The sequence below is a fragment of the Amblyomma mixtum genome, chromosome 1 (assembly GCF_055824585.1).
Source record: "Amblyomma mixtum isolate Tamu chromosome 1, ASM5582458v1, whole genome shotgun sequence".
NCBI lineage: Eukaryota > Metazoa > Arthropoda > Arachnida > Ixodida > Ixodidae > Amblyomma > Amblyomma mixtum.
Window position 1 is genome coordinate 224,942,730 of NC_143012.1, and position 12,935 is coordinate 224,955,664.

At 47.8% G+C, this 12,935-nt stretch overlaps 1 protein-coding gene across 1 annotated transcript; it reads right to left on the minus strand.

Annotated features, from left to right (window-relative positions):
* Positions 1–31: 31 nt before the first annotated feature.
* LOC149371064 (TNF receptor-associated factor 6-like) lies at positions 32–11,261 on the minus strand. Its single transcript, XM_089584546.1, has 2 exons — positions 10,920–11,261; positions 32–1,244 (listed from the first exon to the last, which is right to left on the minus strand). The coding sequence occupies exons 1-2, from the start codon at positions 11,202–11,204 to the stop codon at positions 150–152; spliced, it is 1,380 nt and encodes a 459-aa protein (XP_089440672.1). The 5' UTR covers positions 11,205–11,261; the 3' UTR covers positions 32–149.
* Positions 11,262–12,935: the final 1,674 nt, after the last annotated feature.

A 12,935-nucleotide genomic window follows, 5' to 3' on the forward strand; every position in this document is an offset into this window, starting at 1 on the left:
ATATATATATATTCATTTATGGTTTGGCCAAGATAAGGTCAAGCTTCACACGAACCGGTGAGCCGGTTAGACATCGTGAAGTTGTGCTTTTGAACGAAAAGAGAATAATGACTTCGTGTTTAAGGAAATTCGCCTCGCAGCAGTGTAGCTCACGGCAGCACCTCCCACTTAATTCGAAGCTTATCCTGACTGACGTAGCCATCGCGCCAGAGTTCTGAGAGATTAAGCGATGGAATCAGAAATAAAGCTGGTTGATTGCTTGGGCTGATCGGCTTTACGTAATTCTCGAGTTCACGGAAAGGTTTAACTTCAAGCTGGCGTTCTGGCTTTGTTTGTGGATGTATGATGCTGAGCTTGATTTTGTGTTCGAAAGGCCACATAAGAGTGTCGTCCATTTCACCTTTGTGCAAACAGAGGAGCGCACACAGATTCACAACGTTGTCCGGTTTTTCCAGTGCAATTCCTGGAGACATGTAGTAGCCGCAGAGGTATACCCGCTCACTAATGTGCTCTGCGTAGCCGTTCTTCAGCGCTTTATCCTGGAGCGCTTTTATTCCTTGTACATCGAAGACCGTATGCGCTGCTCGTAGCTCATCGCGTCGATGCATTGTATTAATACGGCCTAGTGTCTCTTGGCTATTTTCCTTGACTTCTTGAATGAATGCTACGATCCGCGAACAGTTGTCAGAGCTTTGTCTTGTCAGCTTCACCAATAAGTCTTTAACCGTCTTTTCAAGCGCATTTAGGCTGGCCGAAGTATTATTCTGCGCAACCAAACGCTCCTTCATCTGTTCATTCGCAATACTGATTTCGCGCTCACTCTTTGTCATACTCTCTTGAATTTGTCTCACGTCACGTGTCAGCTCTTCCGTCAACGTTTCTTTGAAGGTGTTTATGCTGTGCGACATTTCGTTCAGTCTATCACCATTTGTGCCGACATCAGTAACCAACCGCTCCAGATACATTTTTATCTCCCGCGCCTGCTCTTCTAAAGCTTCTCCGAGTGATGTTGAAAATGCTGCATCTTCTCTGTTGCTGGGCGAACGACCACGTGCGGATGCACAAGGTGACGCAAATGTTGCACAGTTCGATGTCAGGTGCGCGCACACATCTATGCAAAGCACCGAGGCTGTGCACTTAGGGCAGTGAGCCAGGTGGTGTCCGCACTGACGCTGGAAATGCCGCGAGATCTCTGACGCAGCCATCACAGCACCACAACCATGTTCTTCGTTCCAACAGTAAACCTGCGAACAAGAGAACAGTTAGGTGCAAAATACTTGCACCAATGTGTTGATACAAGTCACCACATACACTATAGCAGGCTTCAGTATATAAGCCTGTCAGTTGGACACAGCCAGTTTGGGGTCAATTCCATAGAGTAATTTAACTTTAATTTGATTGTTGCTTAGCATTTAGAATTATTTCTTTTTATTATTGAGGAGAGCGATAACATTTTCGTGGCATTAAAGTAATGTTTCGAGCCCCTCGGTTGCCGAGTAAGGGCTATATTAGAGACATGTTAAATAAAGGCAGAAACTATTGAAAAGAACATGGAACATCAGCAATTTGAGGCACTAGCAGCGGGTAGCAATATATACCGCATGATGAAAACCAGAAATTTTGCAGGAATTATTGTATTGTTCACAGGAGTACTACGATATACATAGCTTGTACTTATGTCGGTGAAATAAATGCTCGGGTATGCATCTCCCATGTTTATAAACTACCAGCTCCAGAAATTTGCTTGCTGCCTCGTTTCAGTATGACTCTGTGCGTTCCTCCTTCTAATCGCAATGTGAGCCGTGAAAGGAATATGCAAATAAACACAATGTTCTCTACACGGTATGTTTCAGAGGACCAGTGTGAGCGAACGAAGATGCTCTGAATACACAGCGCTCGCGTGTGGCGTGTATTGAGGTTTGTGGTTTATGCGGGTTTAACGTCCCAAAGGGACTCAGGCTATGGGGGACGCCGTAGTGAAGGGCTCCGGAAATTTTGACCACCTGGGGTTCCTTGACGTGCAGTGACATCGCAGAGGTCACGGGCCTCAAGAATTTTGTCTTCACCGAAATTCGACCGCCGCGGCCGGGATCGAACACGCGTCTTTCGGGTCAGAAGCCGAGTGCCATAACAAATGAGCCACCACGGTGGCGTGAGGCGTGCCTTGAAAGATCTATTTTCGACTACGAGAACTGCAACCTTCGAGACTGTGAGGCGCAATTCATACCTGGTTATACCGTAATTTCGACTGTTGATAGGATTATAATGCCGGAATAATCAAAGCTTCTCTGCGCAACTTGATTCCTTGAGTTAAAATGAAAACCGCGAGTCCAATCCTGGCTGCGTCCCGTCGGTTCTCCTTGCGTATAACGCTGAGCTTGAAGATTCCATGCGCCGCCAGCGTGAAGCGAGAACTGGTGTAGCGAAAAGCGGCCAGCTGAGGCCCAGCGACAGCAGGCCGAAGCCGACATATTGAGGGCAGCGATCCAGCCGCAGCAGATGGCTGCAGAGAGGAAGGAATGAGTTAACTGTGGAAGCTATAAACAAGCCAGCGATTGCTGGAAGCACTACATCAGTGCCTCGAGACAGTTTCAAACAGATGAAAGAGTTTTAATGAAAAGAAAAACAAACTTTCTCGCTGACCCCTTCTAGTGGGTCATTTTCAAGCTATGGTTCTGATAGGCTCCTTGGTCATGCACTGGGGAAATAAATGTGCGATTAAAGTGCTTTTCACGCTTTTATTTGACAGTCGCAAAGTGCGCGAATAATGTCCGAGAAGAGCTTTACGCCAGCACTTTTTACGGCGCACCATGAGGGGCCCACGTTCTCACAATGTCGTACATTTTCATCGCATCGAACACGCGCTGATACGATCAGCTCCGATTTGTAGCCCTCGTGAAAAGACCGCGCACCAAAAAAAAGACAATTCCACGCAAGATGCGGAAAGGAGACGGTGGCAGCCTGCGCATGTGCTGTGAGAAGGAATCTCAGGTAACCTAAATGAACCCAGAACCTTCCATTACGGCGTCCCTCAGAGCCTATGTGGCACTCCACGGCATTAAAGGGACAGTGAGGAGAGCACTATTAATATCTTTTTTTATAGCAAAATCCGATAGTTCGGCGTGTCATGGCTTTGTTGCCACTTCGCCGGCAGCGAAAGATGCATTTATTTCTAAGAAATTTGGATTCGAAGTTGAAAAAGGTTTTCCCGCCGCTCTGATTCAAACTTGGAATTCTCCTATGACGACACAGGACTAAGTGACGTGAAACATGACGTGCACATGACGTAACAGGACTCTGTGATTTCTGGCGGCCAGCAGTGCGGCCTAGCAGCAGCCGAAAAGAAAGCTACCGCCGCCGGCAGCACGTTGAAGGCATCTATCGGCTATTGCGGCCGTCGCTACAGTCGCTTCGATTACGTTTGCACTGGCTTTTTGCCAGCGTTACGATGGATCTCGTTTTCGAAGTCGTCAACGAAGTTCTTGCAAATAGACACCTTTAGCATACCGTATACCATGGCCGTGTACCTTGCTACCGCTAGCGGAATACCGGGAGCACGCCTACTGCCGGGGAGCAGGTGCTGATTGGTCCCAATGCTGCAGGCGCGCGCGTAGCTGCCGGGCACGTGGCGCCATCTGGCGACGTCAAAGAGATTTGCGCATGCATTGGCTGTGCCTCAGCGATTTGTGATTTCTCGGGTCCTAGAGTTGCTAGCACCATTGGTTCTAGCAACACTGCTTTGTCCTATGACGTCACCACGCTTGTACTTGCGAGTTTGTCCTGTGGCGGCGATACCTGTATTTCGGTTCTTGCTCTTTTCTACGTTACAAGAGCTTTGTTGTCAGTATGAGTTGCGTTTTTGTAATCAGGAGCTGGTATTCTGTCGATACAAGCCAACTTCAATTTCTCCTCAGTGTCCCTTTAAGGCCAACAATGCAGATGTTTTTGGAGCGCAGCTCTTGCGCTGAGCGGTGTGCCTCGGCCTCAGCGTAACCGGTCGTTCGAGAGCGTCTGAGGATAAAAAGAGAGAGAACGCACAGTGCAGCGGAGGTGGGAAGAGTACAATAATTGAAAATGGAGTGCGAGGAGAAAGTTGAGGAAGATATAGCAAAAGCATGAGAGGGAAAGCTGTCCTGAATCGCAGGCGGCGGTGGCCGCGGCGGCACTCGCCCTGAGAATTTTAGTGAGCATGGATGGATGGATGGACGGATAGGAGCGCCCCCTTTGAAACGGGGTGGTGGCAATTGCCACCATGCTCAGCTTTTCTTTCTTTACTATTTTTTTTGTTTACTGTGTTGGCAATTCTTATTAAGATTCGCCATCTTCTTTACCTGCCGTTTGCTACACTTGTAACCTTATGCCACATCTCTGCTTCTCAGCCACCAATCCTCCAATCGCTTTTTTTCTAACTTCCACCGCCGATTTATTTACATGACCATTGTTATCTTTAAACCCTACGGCCTCAGGAAGAGTGACTGTGCCTGCATGGACATCCGGCTGGATACCATCACATTTGATTATGCAACCTACTATGATGAGCAACCAAATCACAGTAGCGCCATCTGTTGAGCCGCTTTTGTACCTTTACCTGTTCGCTCTTTAACAGATGGTTCTGATGAAAAAAAAACCTAAAAAGCTGCTCTCAAATTTCATGTGAGGGAGTGTCGTAATCGTCGGTGAATTTTTTTTATATGCGATGGTATGTGTTCAATGCGACAGCATAGAAACCAAAGCAAAAAGCCGGCGGTGACCATCCGACATAGTTCTTAAAATTTGTGATTGTCTGGCGGACTGTGATGTGACCAGCGGGGGTAATTCCCACTGGCTAGAGGGACATAACGTCACGCGCCTTGTGGCGTCACCAGACCAAGTTCGTGCGTTTGAAACCTCCGCCTGGTTGCAAGGCCAACCTGAGTCTCACAAGCGCCATTCGTCATAGTCAGCGATAACTTCTTTTCAGACCTACCATTCACAAGAAATGCAAGAGAAACGAAATGGAACAACACTGAGGAAGAACTCGGCTGTGACCACTACATCCTCTTTGTAAGGCTGGCTACGGCGGCAGTTAGAAGAAATATAGGCAAGGCCAAGCAGCAAACAGGAAGACATGCAGACAGGATTCGATAGACACTATCGAGGACTAGAGCCGCATGCTAGAGAAGCGAGTGAAACCAAATTCAGTCTTTTAAAGGACAGCAGGCATACCAGAATTTAGCTGTCTACTGCACCTCTGAGAGACCCGTGCCAGCCTAACCAAGAGATGGAAAACACAGAAGTACAATAGGCGACCTAGGCAACGTATAGCCCAGCTCATAGTTCTGGCTGAACAACACACCCTGTCCTTGGTCAACCAGAACTGGGACCTGCTAATCAACTCAAAGCGGGGAACACTCGGTATGACAAAAACATGAGGCCTGCTGAGACACGCTATTTATCCAAAGGAATCCAAATTCAAAAAGAGCAAGACTATGAAACGAATCCCCCACGCCTCTCAGAGTGACGATGCAGCTCTCTTGCGTAAGATTACCTACCGATACATTGGAACGACCAGCTATACTGCTAGCAAAGCAGGATACCAAGGGCCGAAAAATACTGTACTAGACAGCCCCATCACTGAAGAGGAGGTCTACGCCACAGTCTGCATGGCGACCACAAACACGTCAGCAGGAGCGCATCGTATCGATAATGCAATCATCCAAGAAGCTGATTACCAAGATAAACAAGTACCTAAACGAACGAGTGCAGGCATGCTGACATAGTAATGATCCCCAAGCCGAGGAAGAAAGCATACTTAGCCTCAGGCCCAACTCCCTGATCGTGTCTAAGGAAGCTGTATGAAAGGGTGGCACTAATCAGACTCCAGAGCTACCTGGAAAACAACGTCCTTCTGCCCAAAACCATGTTCGGCTTCCGACCACGCCTGTCGACTCAAGCCATGACATCCTCCTTGCTGACCCGAAAGACGGGGGGGTTCGATCCCGGCCGCGGTGGTCGAATTTCGATGGATGCGCAATTCTACAGACCCGCGTACTGTGCGATTTCAGTTCATGTCAAAGAACCCCCGGTCCTAGAAAAAAATATCCGGCGTGGGCGTCAGCGGCGGCGGCGGCGTCGACCGATTGAAGCCTCTCAGCCCTAGCACCGGAGCAATCAGCTGCTCCGGCCACCTAGATGGACCACCGATAACATGTGGCCTCCAGGCGTCATCATAAACTTCCCACCGAATTCTGAGCCAACTGACGACCGTGGCAGGTGGAAGTTCAGTTAATGACTGCTCGCGAGAGGTTGCTCGGGAAGCAAGATGGGCCTCACAAGCCCCACCGAGCAGCGCCTACCATCGTAGGGCAGTGGCGCATTGCTAACCCGCTTAAAGATCTTTTATTGGAAACCTCACATCATACACGTCATCATCGATGCATGCTTGATGAACAGCTCGAAAGGTGTTCATAAAGTCTACGGGTTCACGTGCCTTATTACTTACCCTTGCATTATATCACGAGCTCCATCACTCTTACACCGCTTAGGAGTTGTGGACACACCAAATGTTTCGTTGGCGTGTTCTTTCTTTCAAACGTTGCGGATTGCCCCAGGGCTCGCGATACATTCACTGGTATCTATGACTGCGTGGTAAATAGTTTATTATTTAGTAATTAATGCTGAGTGATTTCGGTTACGGTTTCCGATCGCAGGAGTGTGCTACGGCGCCATAGCCAGGGAAGAGCAGCCCCCTTGTTCTCGTGGGCCCCAGAAGTTGTGACATGCGGACTGCTGCGTCGTCTACTCTTGTACATATGCTGCGTATACCAGCGCCTTTCGAAGAGCCGGTAAACTTGGCTGGGAAAAGACAAGCGGGTGAGAGACGACGCTGAGTTTGGAAACCAAGCTGCTCGCATTGGCCGATCTCAGTCGGCATACCGCGTATGTCAACGCTGTTTTTCACGCTGTTTTTCACGCTGTGTTTTGCACCATCGGCATCGGATATACGCATTTACGAACCCCGTGGACTCGCTAGCTACTCGTACCGCTGGTGAGCGTCGAAGTGTGATCATATATGAAACGCAGTCGTCCGTTATGCTCATGCGTAATACGGATAGAATATAAACAAGAGCAATTAGTCAGGTCGTCGTCTCATCAGCGTAACCATTTATCTCGGCCGCCGATGCTGGTGCGTCACGTTACTGCGCTGTGATGTCACTAATGGCCACTGATATCGTTTCCAAGCTCATACGTCATTAACTATCACGCTAGCGATGGGTTTGAATAGTGAAAAACAGCCCTTAGGCATCTTTGGAGAGGGAAAAACTGTATTTCGAGCGTTTTCTGCGTCATAAACTTTACCAGGGGCGACCTTACATAGGAAGGCCATAAAAGACCTTTTATAGCCTAGAAATTTATTGTCTTGATCCCTACAGCGTACCCCTTAGCCAAAGTTAAACATAAATTAAGGGTGTATAAACGGCGCTTCGAGCAGTGTTATGAACTTAAGCGTGAAATATTTTTTTAGTGAATGTCTCTATAGGAATGTATTTTTATGCTTTGCTTCTAGTAAACTTTTAACTGAGTAGCCGCTATTGTCTGAATAACTAACTTCATCGCTTTGCGTATGTGGTCTTTACGCTTCAATTTCTTGTCTCCGAACTGTTTTGTGCCATGAGTCTACTGTCTTGGTACTTTCGCCAGCCTGAATCGATCACTGAGCCGGGTCATGGGACGCAAGTAATTCAATAAGCACTTTTGACTGGGCGATTTGGTTCATAACAGCAATTAAAGGAATAAACTTGCTCAAAGGGATCGAAGAAAGAAATTAAGGAAGTGTGAGGAAAGGACAGAGCGCTCTATCCTGTCCTCACGTCTCTTTCGTTTTCTTCTTCAGTCGCTTTGCGCAAGTTTATTCCTTTAATTGCAAGTAATTATGAAAGCGGTGCAATTCGTTCCCGTTTTTCGAAGGTCCGTCCGCGAAAAGCAACGGGCCACCAGCAATACTTGGTGTCAATGGCCGCGACACCACGGCTGCTCCGTTTTGTGCCGTAGCGTCATTGCAAACGAGGTGAACACCTGGAGATTACACGATACTGGTGGTAAGGAAGGCCGACGTGCTCTTTCATGTCCAAGCACGGGCAGGACGAAAATCTTCGTTGAATTACTTTAATCGTATTTGGAAAAGGGTTTTTCTAAATGTTCTTTCAAAGACGGTATTTTCCACCACTACCATAGACGCAGTCAAGGCATACAGAAGAAAATGCGAATTGTTTCTGACTCTTTGGTTACTTGTGAGCAAAATGAAGGATACGTACTACGGAGTTAACAAGCAACACGAAATAGTTTTTAGAAATTGTAATGAGAAATTAGAAGTTAAAGTATTCAGTCGAATATAATGGGAGGTTTTTACATACTACTGATGACGCAAATTAATACCGAGTCACCTGCAAAAACGGCCCTGAAGAGAACGTAAAAATACGTAGAAGCGCAGGGAAAACCACTAATAAATTGAACATTTCTACAAGAAATACTGCTTGAATTAATACTTGTAGTCACCGGTAAAGCTTGAAATATGAGTTCTCCCGTCCATATTAAATGCAGGTTTTCCCTCTAAAAAAGTGTTTTGGAAGTGTTTTGAAATTACGAAGCGCGGTCTAGCCTCTACTTTATTCTTTTTTTAAAGAGCCGCCCGGCAGTACCATCTAGGAATAGACCTCACTCTGCTTGTAAACAATGTGACGTCAGGGGAGCGCGTGCGCGCGAAAGAAAACCTGCTTGGTTGGCAAAAGCGGACTTTCCAGTCCGGTCTTCCTGCTCTTCGGAGCGTGGCGGATTCGGCCGCCGATGTTCATATCTTGCTAGAAAGTGTGCGTTAACTGTATTTATATGAGGGCCAAGTATACCTCGCTCCAGTCCCCATTAGAAATTGGCAACCGCAAAAATGAATTCAAGTGTCGGGCACATGTGCACTTCAAATCGGCATAAGCGGGGGGCATCTGTCGAAGTGTTCTTGTCCTAGTGCCAGCGCCAGTGGCGGCGCGTCGGTGCTGTTGTGTTTTGCTAACGGCTTTTCGTTGCATACATTCCCGACGCAAAGCGGTTCTGATCAATGAGGTTGGTGATTCCGCCGCTGCAAGAAGTCTGCACCTCACGTTACTGCTTTTGAAGCCTTTGCTAATGGATTTCTTGAAGGATTCGAGGAAGTCATAACTTTTGAGGGGTGAAGAGGAAAATTGCCCTTACCTTGAGAAAATGTTGCATGGTAGTCGTGCATAGCGAACCACACAGCGTGGCCCAGAAGCAAAGCTTTTCGACTGTAAACTTCCGAAATGCAGGCATTGGTTCTTTTTTGATGTTTTGTGCCCGCAAAGCCGAATTTAGTTTCACAATCGCGGCCATGCTACATTCGGATAAATAGAGTGATCTCTAAATGTATCCACCAAACATATTTTGTTAGGCTTCAGTAGGGAAAAGATTCGGGTACAACAAACAGAACTCAGTGGACAAGCCATGTAAAGGGATCAGCAGCCCTGCTAGCAAGGCAGCGCCGTCTTACATTGCCCGCTGAGCTAGAAATAGTGGTGTTCTGCGCATGCGCAACCCAAATACACCAGTCCTGTGTACAAGTTTTTAGCGCCGTAGCCCGTGCTTGCGTCTTGCTTGCAACCCTCGTCGCAAGGGCCACGATAGTTTCGTAGCTATACCGGCTGCCTTGACACGTTGGCCGCTGGCCTGTCGCATTTTGACTCGTGAAAAGGGGTGACCCGAAAAGTGTTCGCGAGAGGTCACGGTTGAGCGCACGTTGTTGCACTGTGCCGCGTGGCGCTTTAGCAAATTCAGCCGCTCACAGTTAGTCCTGAGCGTACCAACAATACTAGCCCCCAACAACTTCATACCTCTCTCTCGCACGTCATTTTCCCACTTAATACATGGCCAAACCTTGCTTTTAACCGATCAATAGTTAATATTGAACTTTATTTAACTTTCTGGGTAGGTCTGCCGTGCTTGATTGTGCTTCTTAACTAAAGTACCGTTCTCTACCATACCGGGGAGTAATGTTTGGCATATTTGGAAACGGCCCACACGCGCCTAGACAGTTGTGTGCGGCCACGTTATAAGATCAATGACCCAAGTGAAACATTCACGCATGAGCCGTTTATTTTACTACGCGCCCAGCAACATTGCAATCCTCCCACACTTTTGGGGGCTCTCACGTAGGAGAAACCTAGCTTACGTGGCTGCATGGACACGAAATTAGCCCTGTGTTGCTGCTGAACGCAAAGTTCAAAGAGACGCAAGTGAAAAATACTGCCACAGAGTGCAGTACTTCTAAAGCGCCCGGTCACATGCCTTAAGTAGCTCTAACTTGCTCTCCTTGATATAAGCGGCCGGTGAGGCAAAAATTCCAGCATAGCCATAATGACAAGAGTAATCATGAGGCTGGCTCGCCTTAGGGGCCGCCGAGCAGGACACCCCTGTTATTTTGGCCGCGCATGTGCAGTGAACGGCTAACTGGGGCGAAGTGGCCAACAGAAGATGGCGCCGGCTTACTCCACAGCGTGTTAATGGAGCTCTATAGACAAAAATGCTTACCTGTCTAATAAAGAGTTCTCCACATTACAGGTACGATCCATTTTTCAGAATAGCTGCCGCGGTGGGTCAGTGATTATGGCGCTCGGCTTCTGAACCGAAAGACGCCGGTTCGATCCCGGCCGCGGCGGTCGAATTTCGATGGAGGCGAAATACTATAGGCACGTGTACTGTACGATATCAGTGCACGTTAGAGAACCCCAGGTGGTCGAAACCTCAGAGCCCTTCACTATGGCGTCCCTCCTATCCTGAGTCGCTTTCGGACGTTAAACACCCGTAAACCATAAACCATTCTACAGAGTAGCACAAATGAAACTCCTCCAACCCAGGTTTGCATACACCAAGCTTACTTCTCTTTTAAGCAAGTCCTCGGTGGCGTGTTCAGTCCAGCCGACGTCGTCATCCAGGCACTTCTCGCCGTCTAGGGGACAAACGCGAATGCCTCCCTCTCCGCACTGCTCGTAACAAGACTGGCACAGGACGTGCAAGCACGGGAGCAAGCCGTTCTTCCTTCGCACTAGTCCGCAGGCGCTGCATATTATGTTCCTGGGAATTGGCCTCACGAAGTGCAGCGGCCTCCAGTCTAGTTCCGCTGCAAAGCCGACGAGTCTGTACGGCGTCCTTCTAGGAGGCATGCTGCCTTGCGTCCGCTTGCTACTCGTCGCTGGTAGAACTGCTGCGGCGCTCCGACGAGTCGCGTCCGCCGTCAAGGATACAATCATTTCCACATCAAGTGCAAGCTCTTTCTACCGGACAAACGCTGTCGTCTGAGGGGGAAAGTACATGCCGTGAGGAGCCTGGCCTCTGGAAACAGGCTTGGGTAATACCTAAGGAGAGGTCATTACGTCACTTTTTGCAAAGCTGTCTCTGAATCCATGTCGACGGAAGTTGCCTCGGCTCTCTTCCTCCGTTGTTTCTCTCTGCTCGCTATGCTTCCTTCTCCGCCGAGCTTCGGCGCGCGAATCACACACATTTACGGCTCAGGTGACGCCGCGTCGCATGAAAGCGAAATTTATGAAAGCCTAGTGTGTAGTCTGCGGAGTTTTGAGACGGCGGCGTCTTGGCAGTGGAGTGCCACATGTCAGCTGTTGTGTTTTGCCCTGAGAGTCGCGTGCACGGCTCCTAGCAGTATCACGTCGGTTTCTCAAGTGGGAATTGCACCAGTGACAAGGAAGTTATGCATCGTCTATACCAGAGATGCATAGTGTTCCCTCATTCTGAGCAGGACATTAGATCAGTTCTTTTTGGAAAGAGCTCTGAAAGCATGCATTCGCTGTCCGTCTTTAAATTAGCATGAATTTACACAATCCAAATGTGCCGAGCAGGTTTGACAAATAGGTGGGCCAGCTGACAGCGATAAAGTACTGTAGAACTTCGCTAACAGCTGCAACAGAATCATTGCTGCAAAAGATTAAAAGGCAAATGGGTCAGAAAGAAAAAATACTGACACTAAAATGAGGTTCTTTAGAATGTCATCCTGTGGGGCGAGTGACCGAAAATACTGCGGCGCTATGACGACAACACAAGAAATAAAACGACAAAACATGCGCACACTACCAACTGTTCATTTTCTTTCAGCTAAAACGAGGTACTTTAGAATGACATCCTGTGGGGCGAGCTGGTTCATGACCGAAAATTCTACGGCGCTACGACGACAACACAAGAAAGAAAGAGACAACACATGCGCACACTAGGAACTGCTTTCTTTCAAGTAATATGAGGTGTTGCCTTATATGTACCGTATTTACACGGCACCAATAAGGTGGCTGAGAGGCACGGCGCGAAAATTGTTTTTTCTGCCCCCTACAAACTTTCCAGCCTGAGCTAACACATTATTGCAATGCAAAATATTTAAAATAGTGGAACGATGCAACATGCAATTACATTTACAAAATATTCCACCTCCAAGGCTACCACGTAAATCTTAAATGCGGTAAAATTTATATCAACCATTTTGGTTACCTCGCCTTTCGTCATAAATCTCTTTATTTCGCTCTGCCCTTGCCTCAGGAGAGAATATCAGGCCTAACAACCATATCTCAGGCCCACCTCTCGACCCTTTATATAAAGGAACCTTCACATCTGGGTGCTGTCGTAGGAGGCCAGTGAATAGCCTCCTAATTTTTGCTCACGCAGGTATTTTATTTCTTCGTGTAACCATAGTGAGAATTCGCTGAAAGAAATCAGCTCACGCAGACAATTTATTTCTTCGTGTAACCATAGTGAGCCATTGCCTCAAAAAAATCAGCTTTTGCTTGAAAGGCACGTTCTTGACTTTGAAAGTCAAAATCTTCTAATCTTCCACCGTCCTCCTTCGGCATAAGTTCGGAAGGGATGAGGCCGCGAAGTTCCGACAAGCCACCTCT

Excerpts from the sequence above, each read along its gene's own strand:
- LOC149371064 (XM_089584546.1), bottom strand. The coding sequence starts at position 11,204 with ATGCCTCCTAGAAGGACGCCGTACAGACTCGTCGGCTTTGCAGCGGAA. Across the intron at positions 1,245-10,919 it reads AGGACTTGCTTAAAAGAGAA|GTTTACTGTTGGAACGAAGA; the intron begins GTAAGCTTGGTG and ends TCTTGTTCGCAG.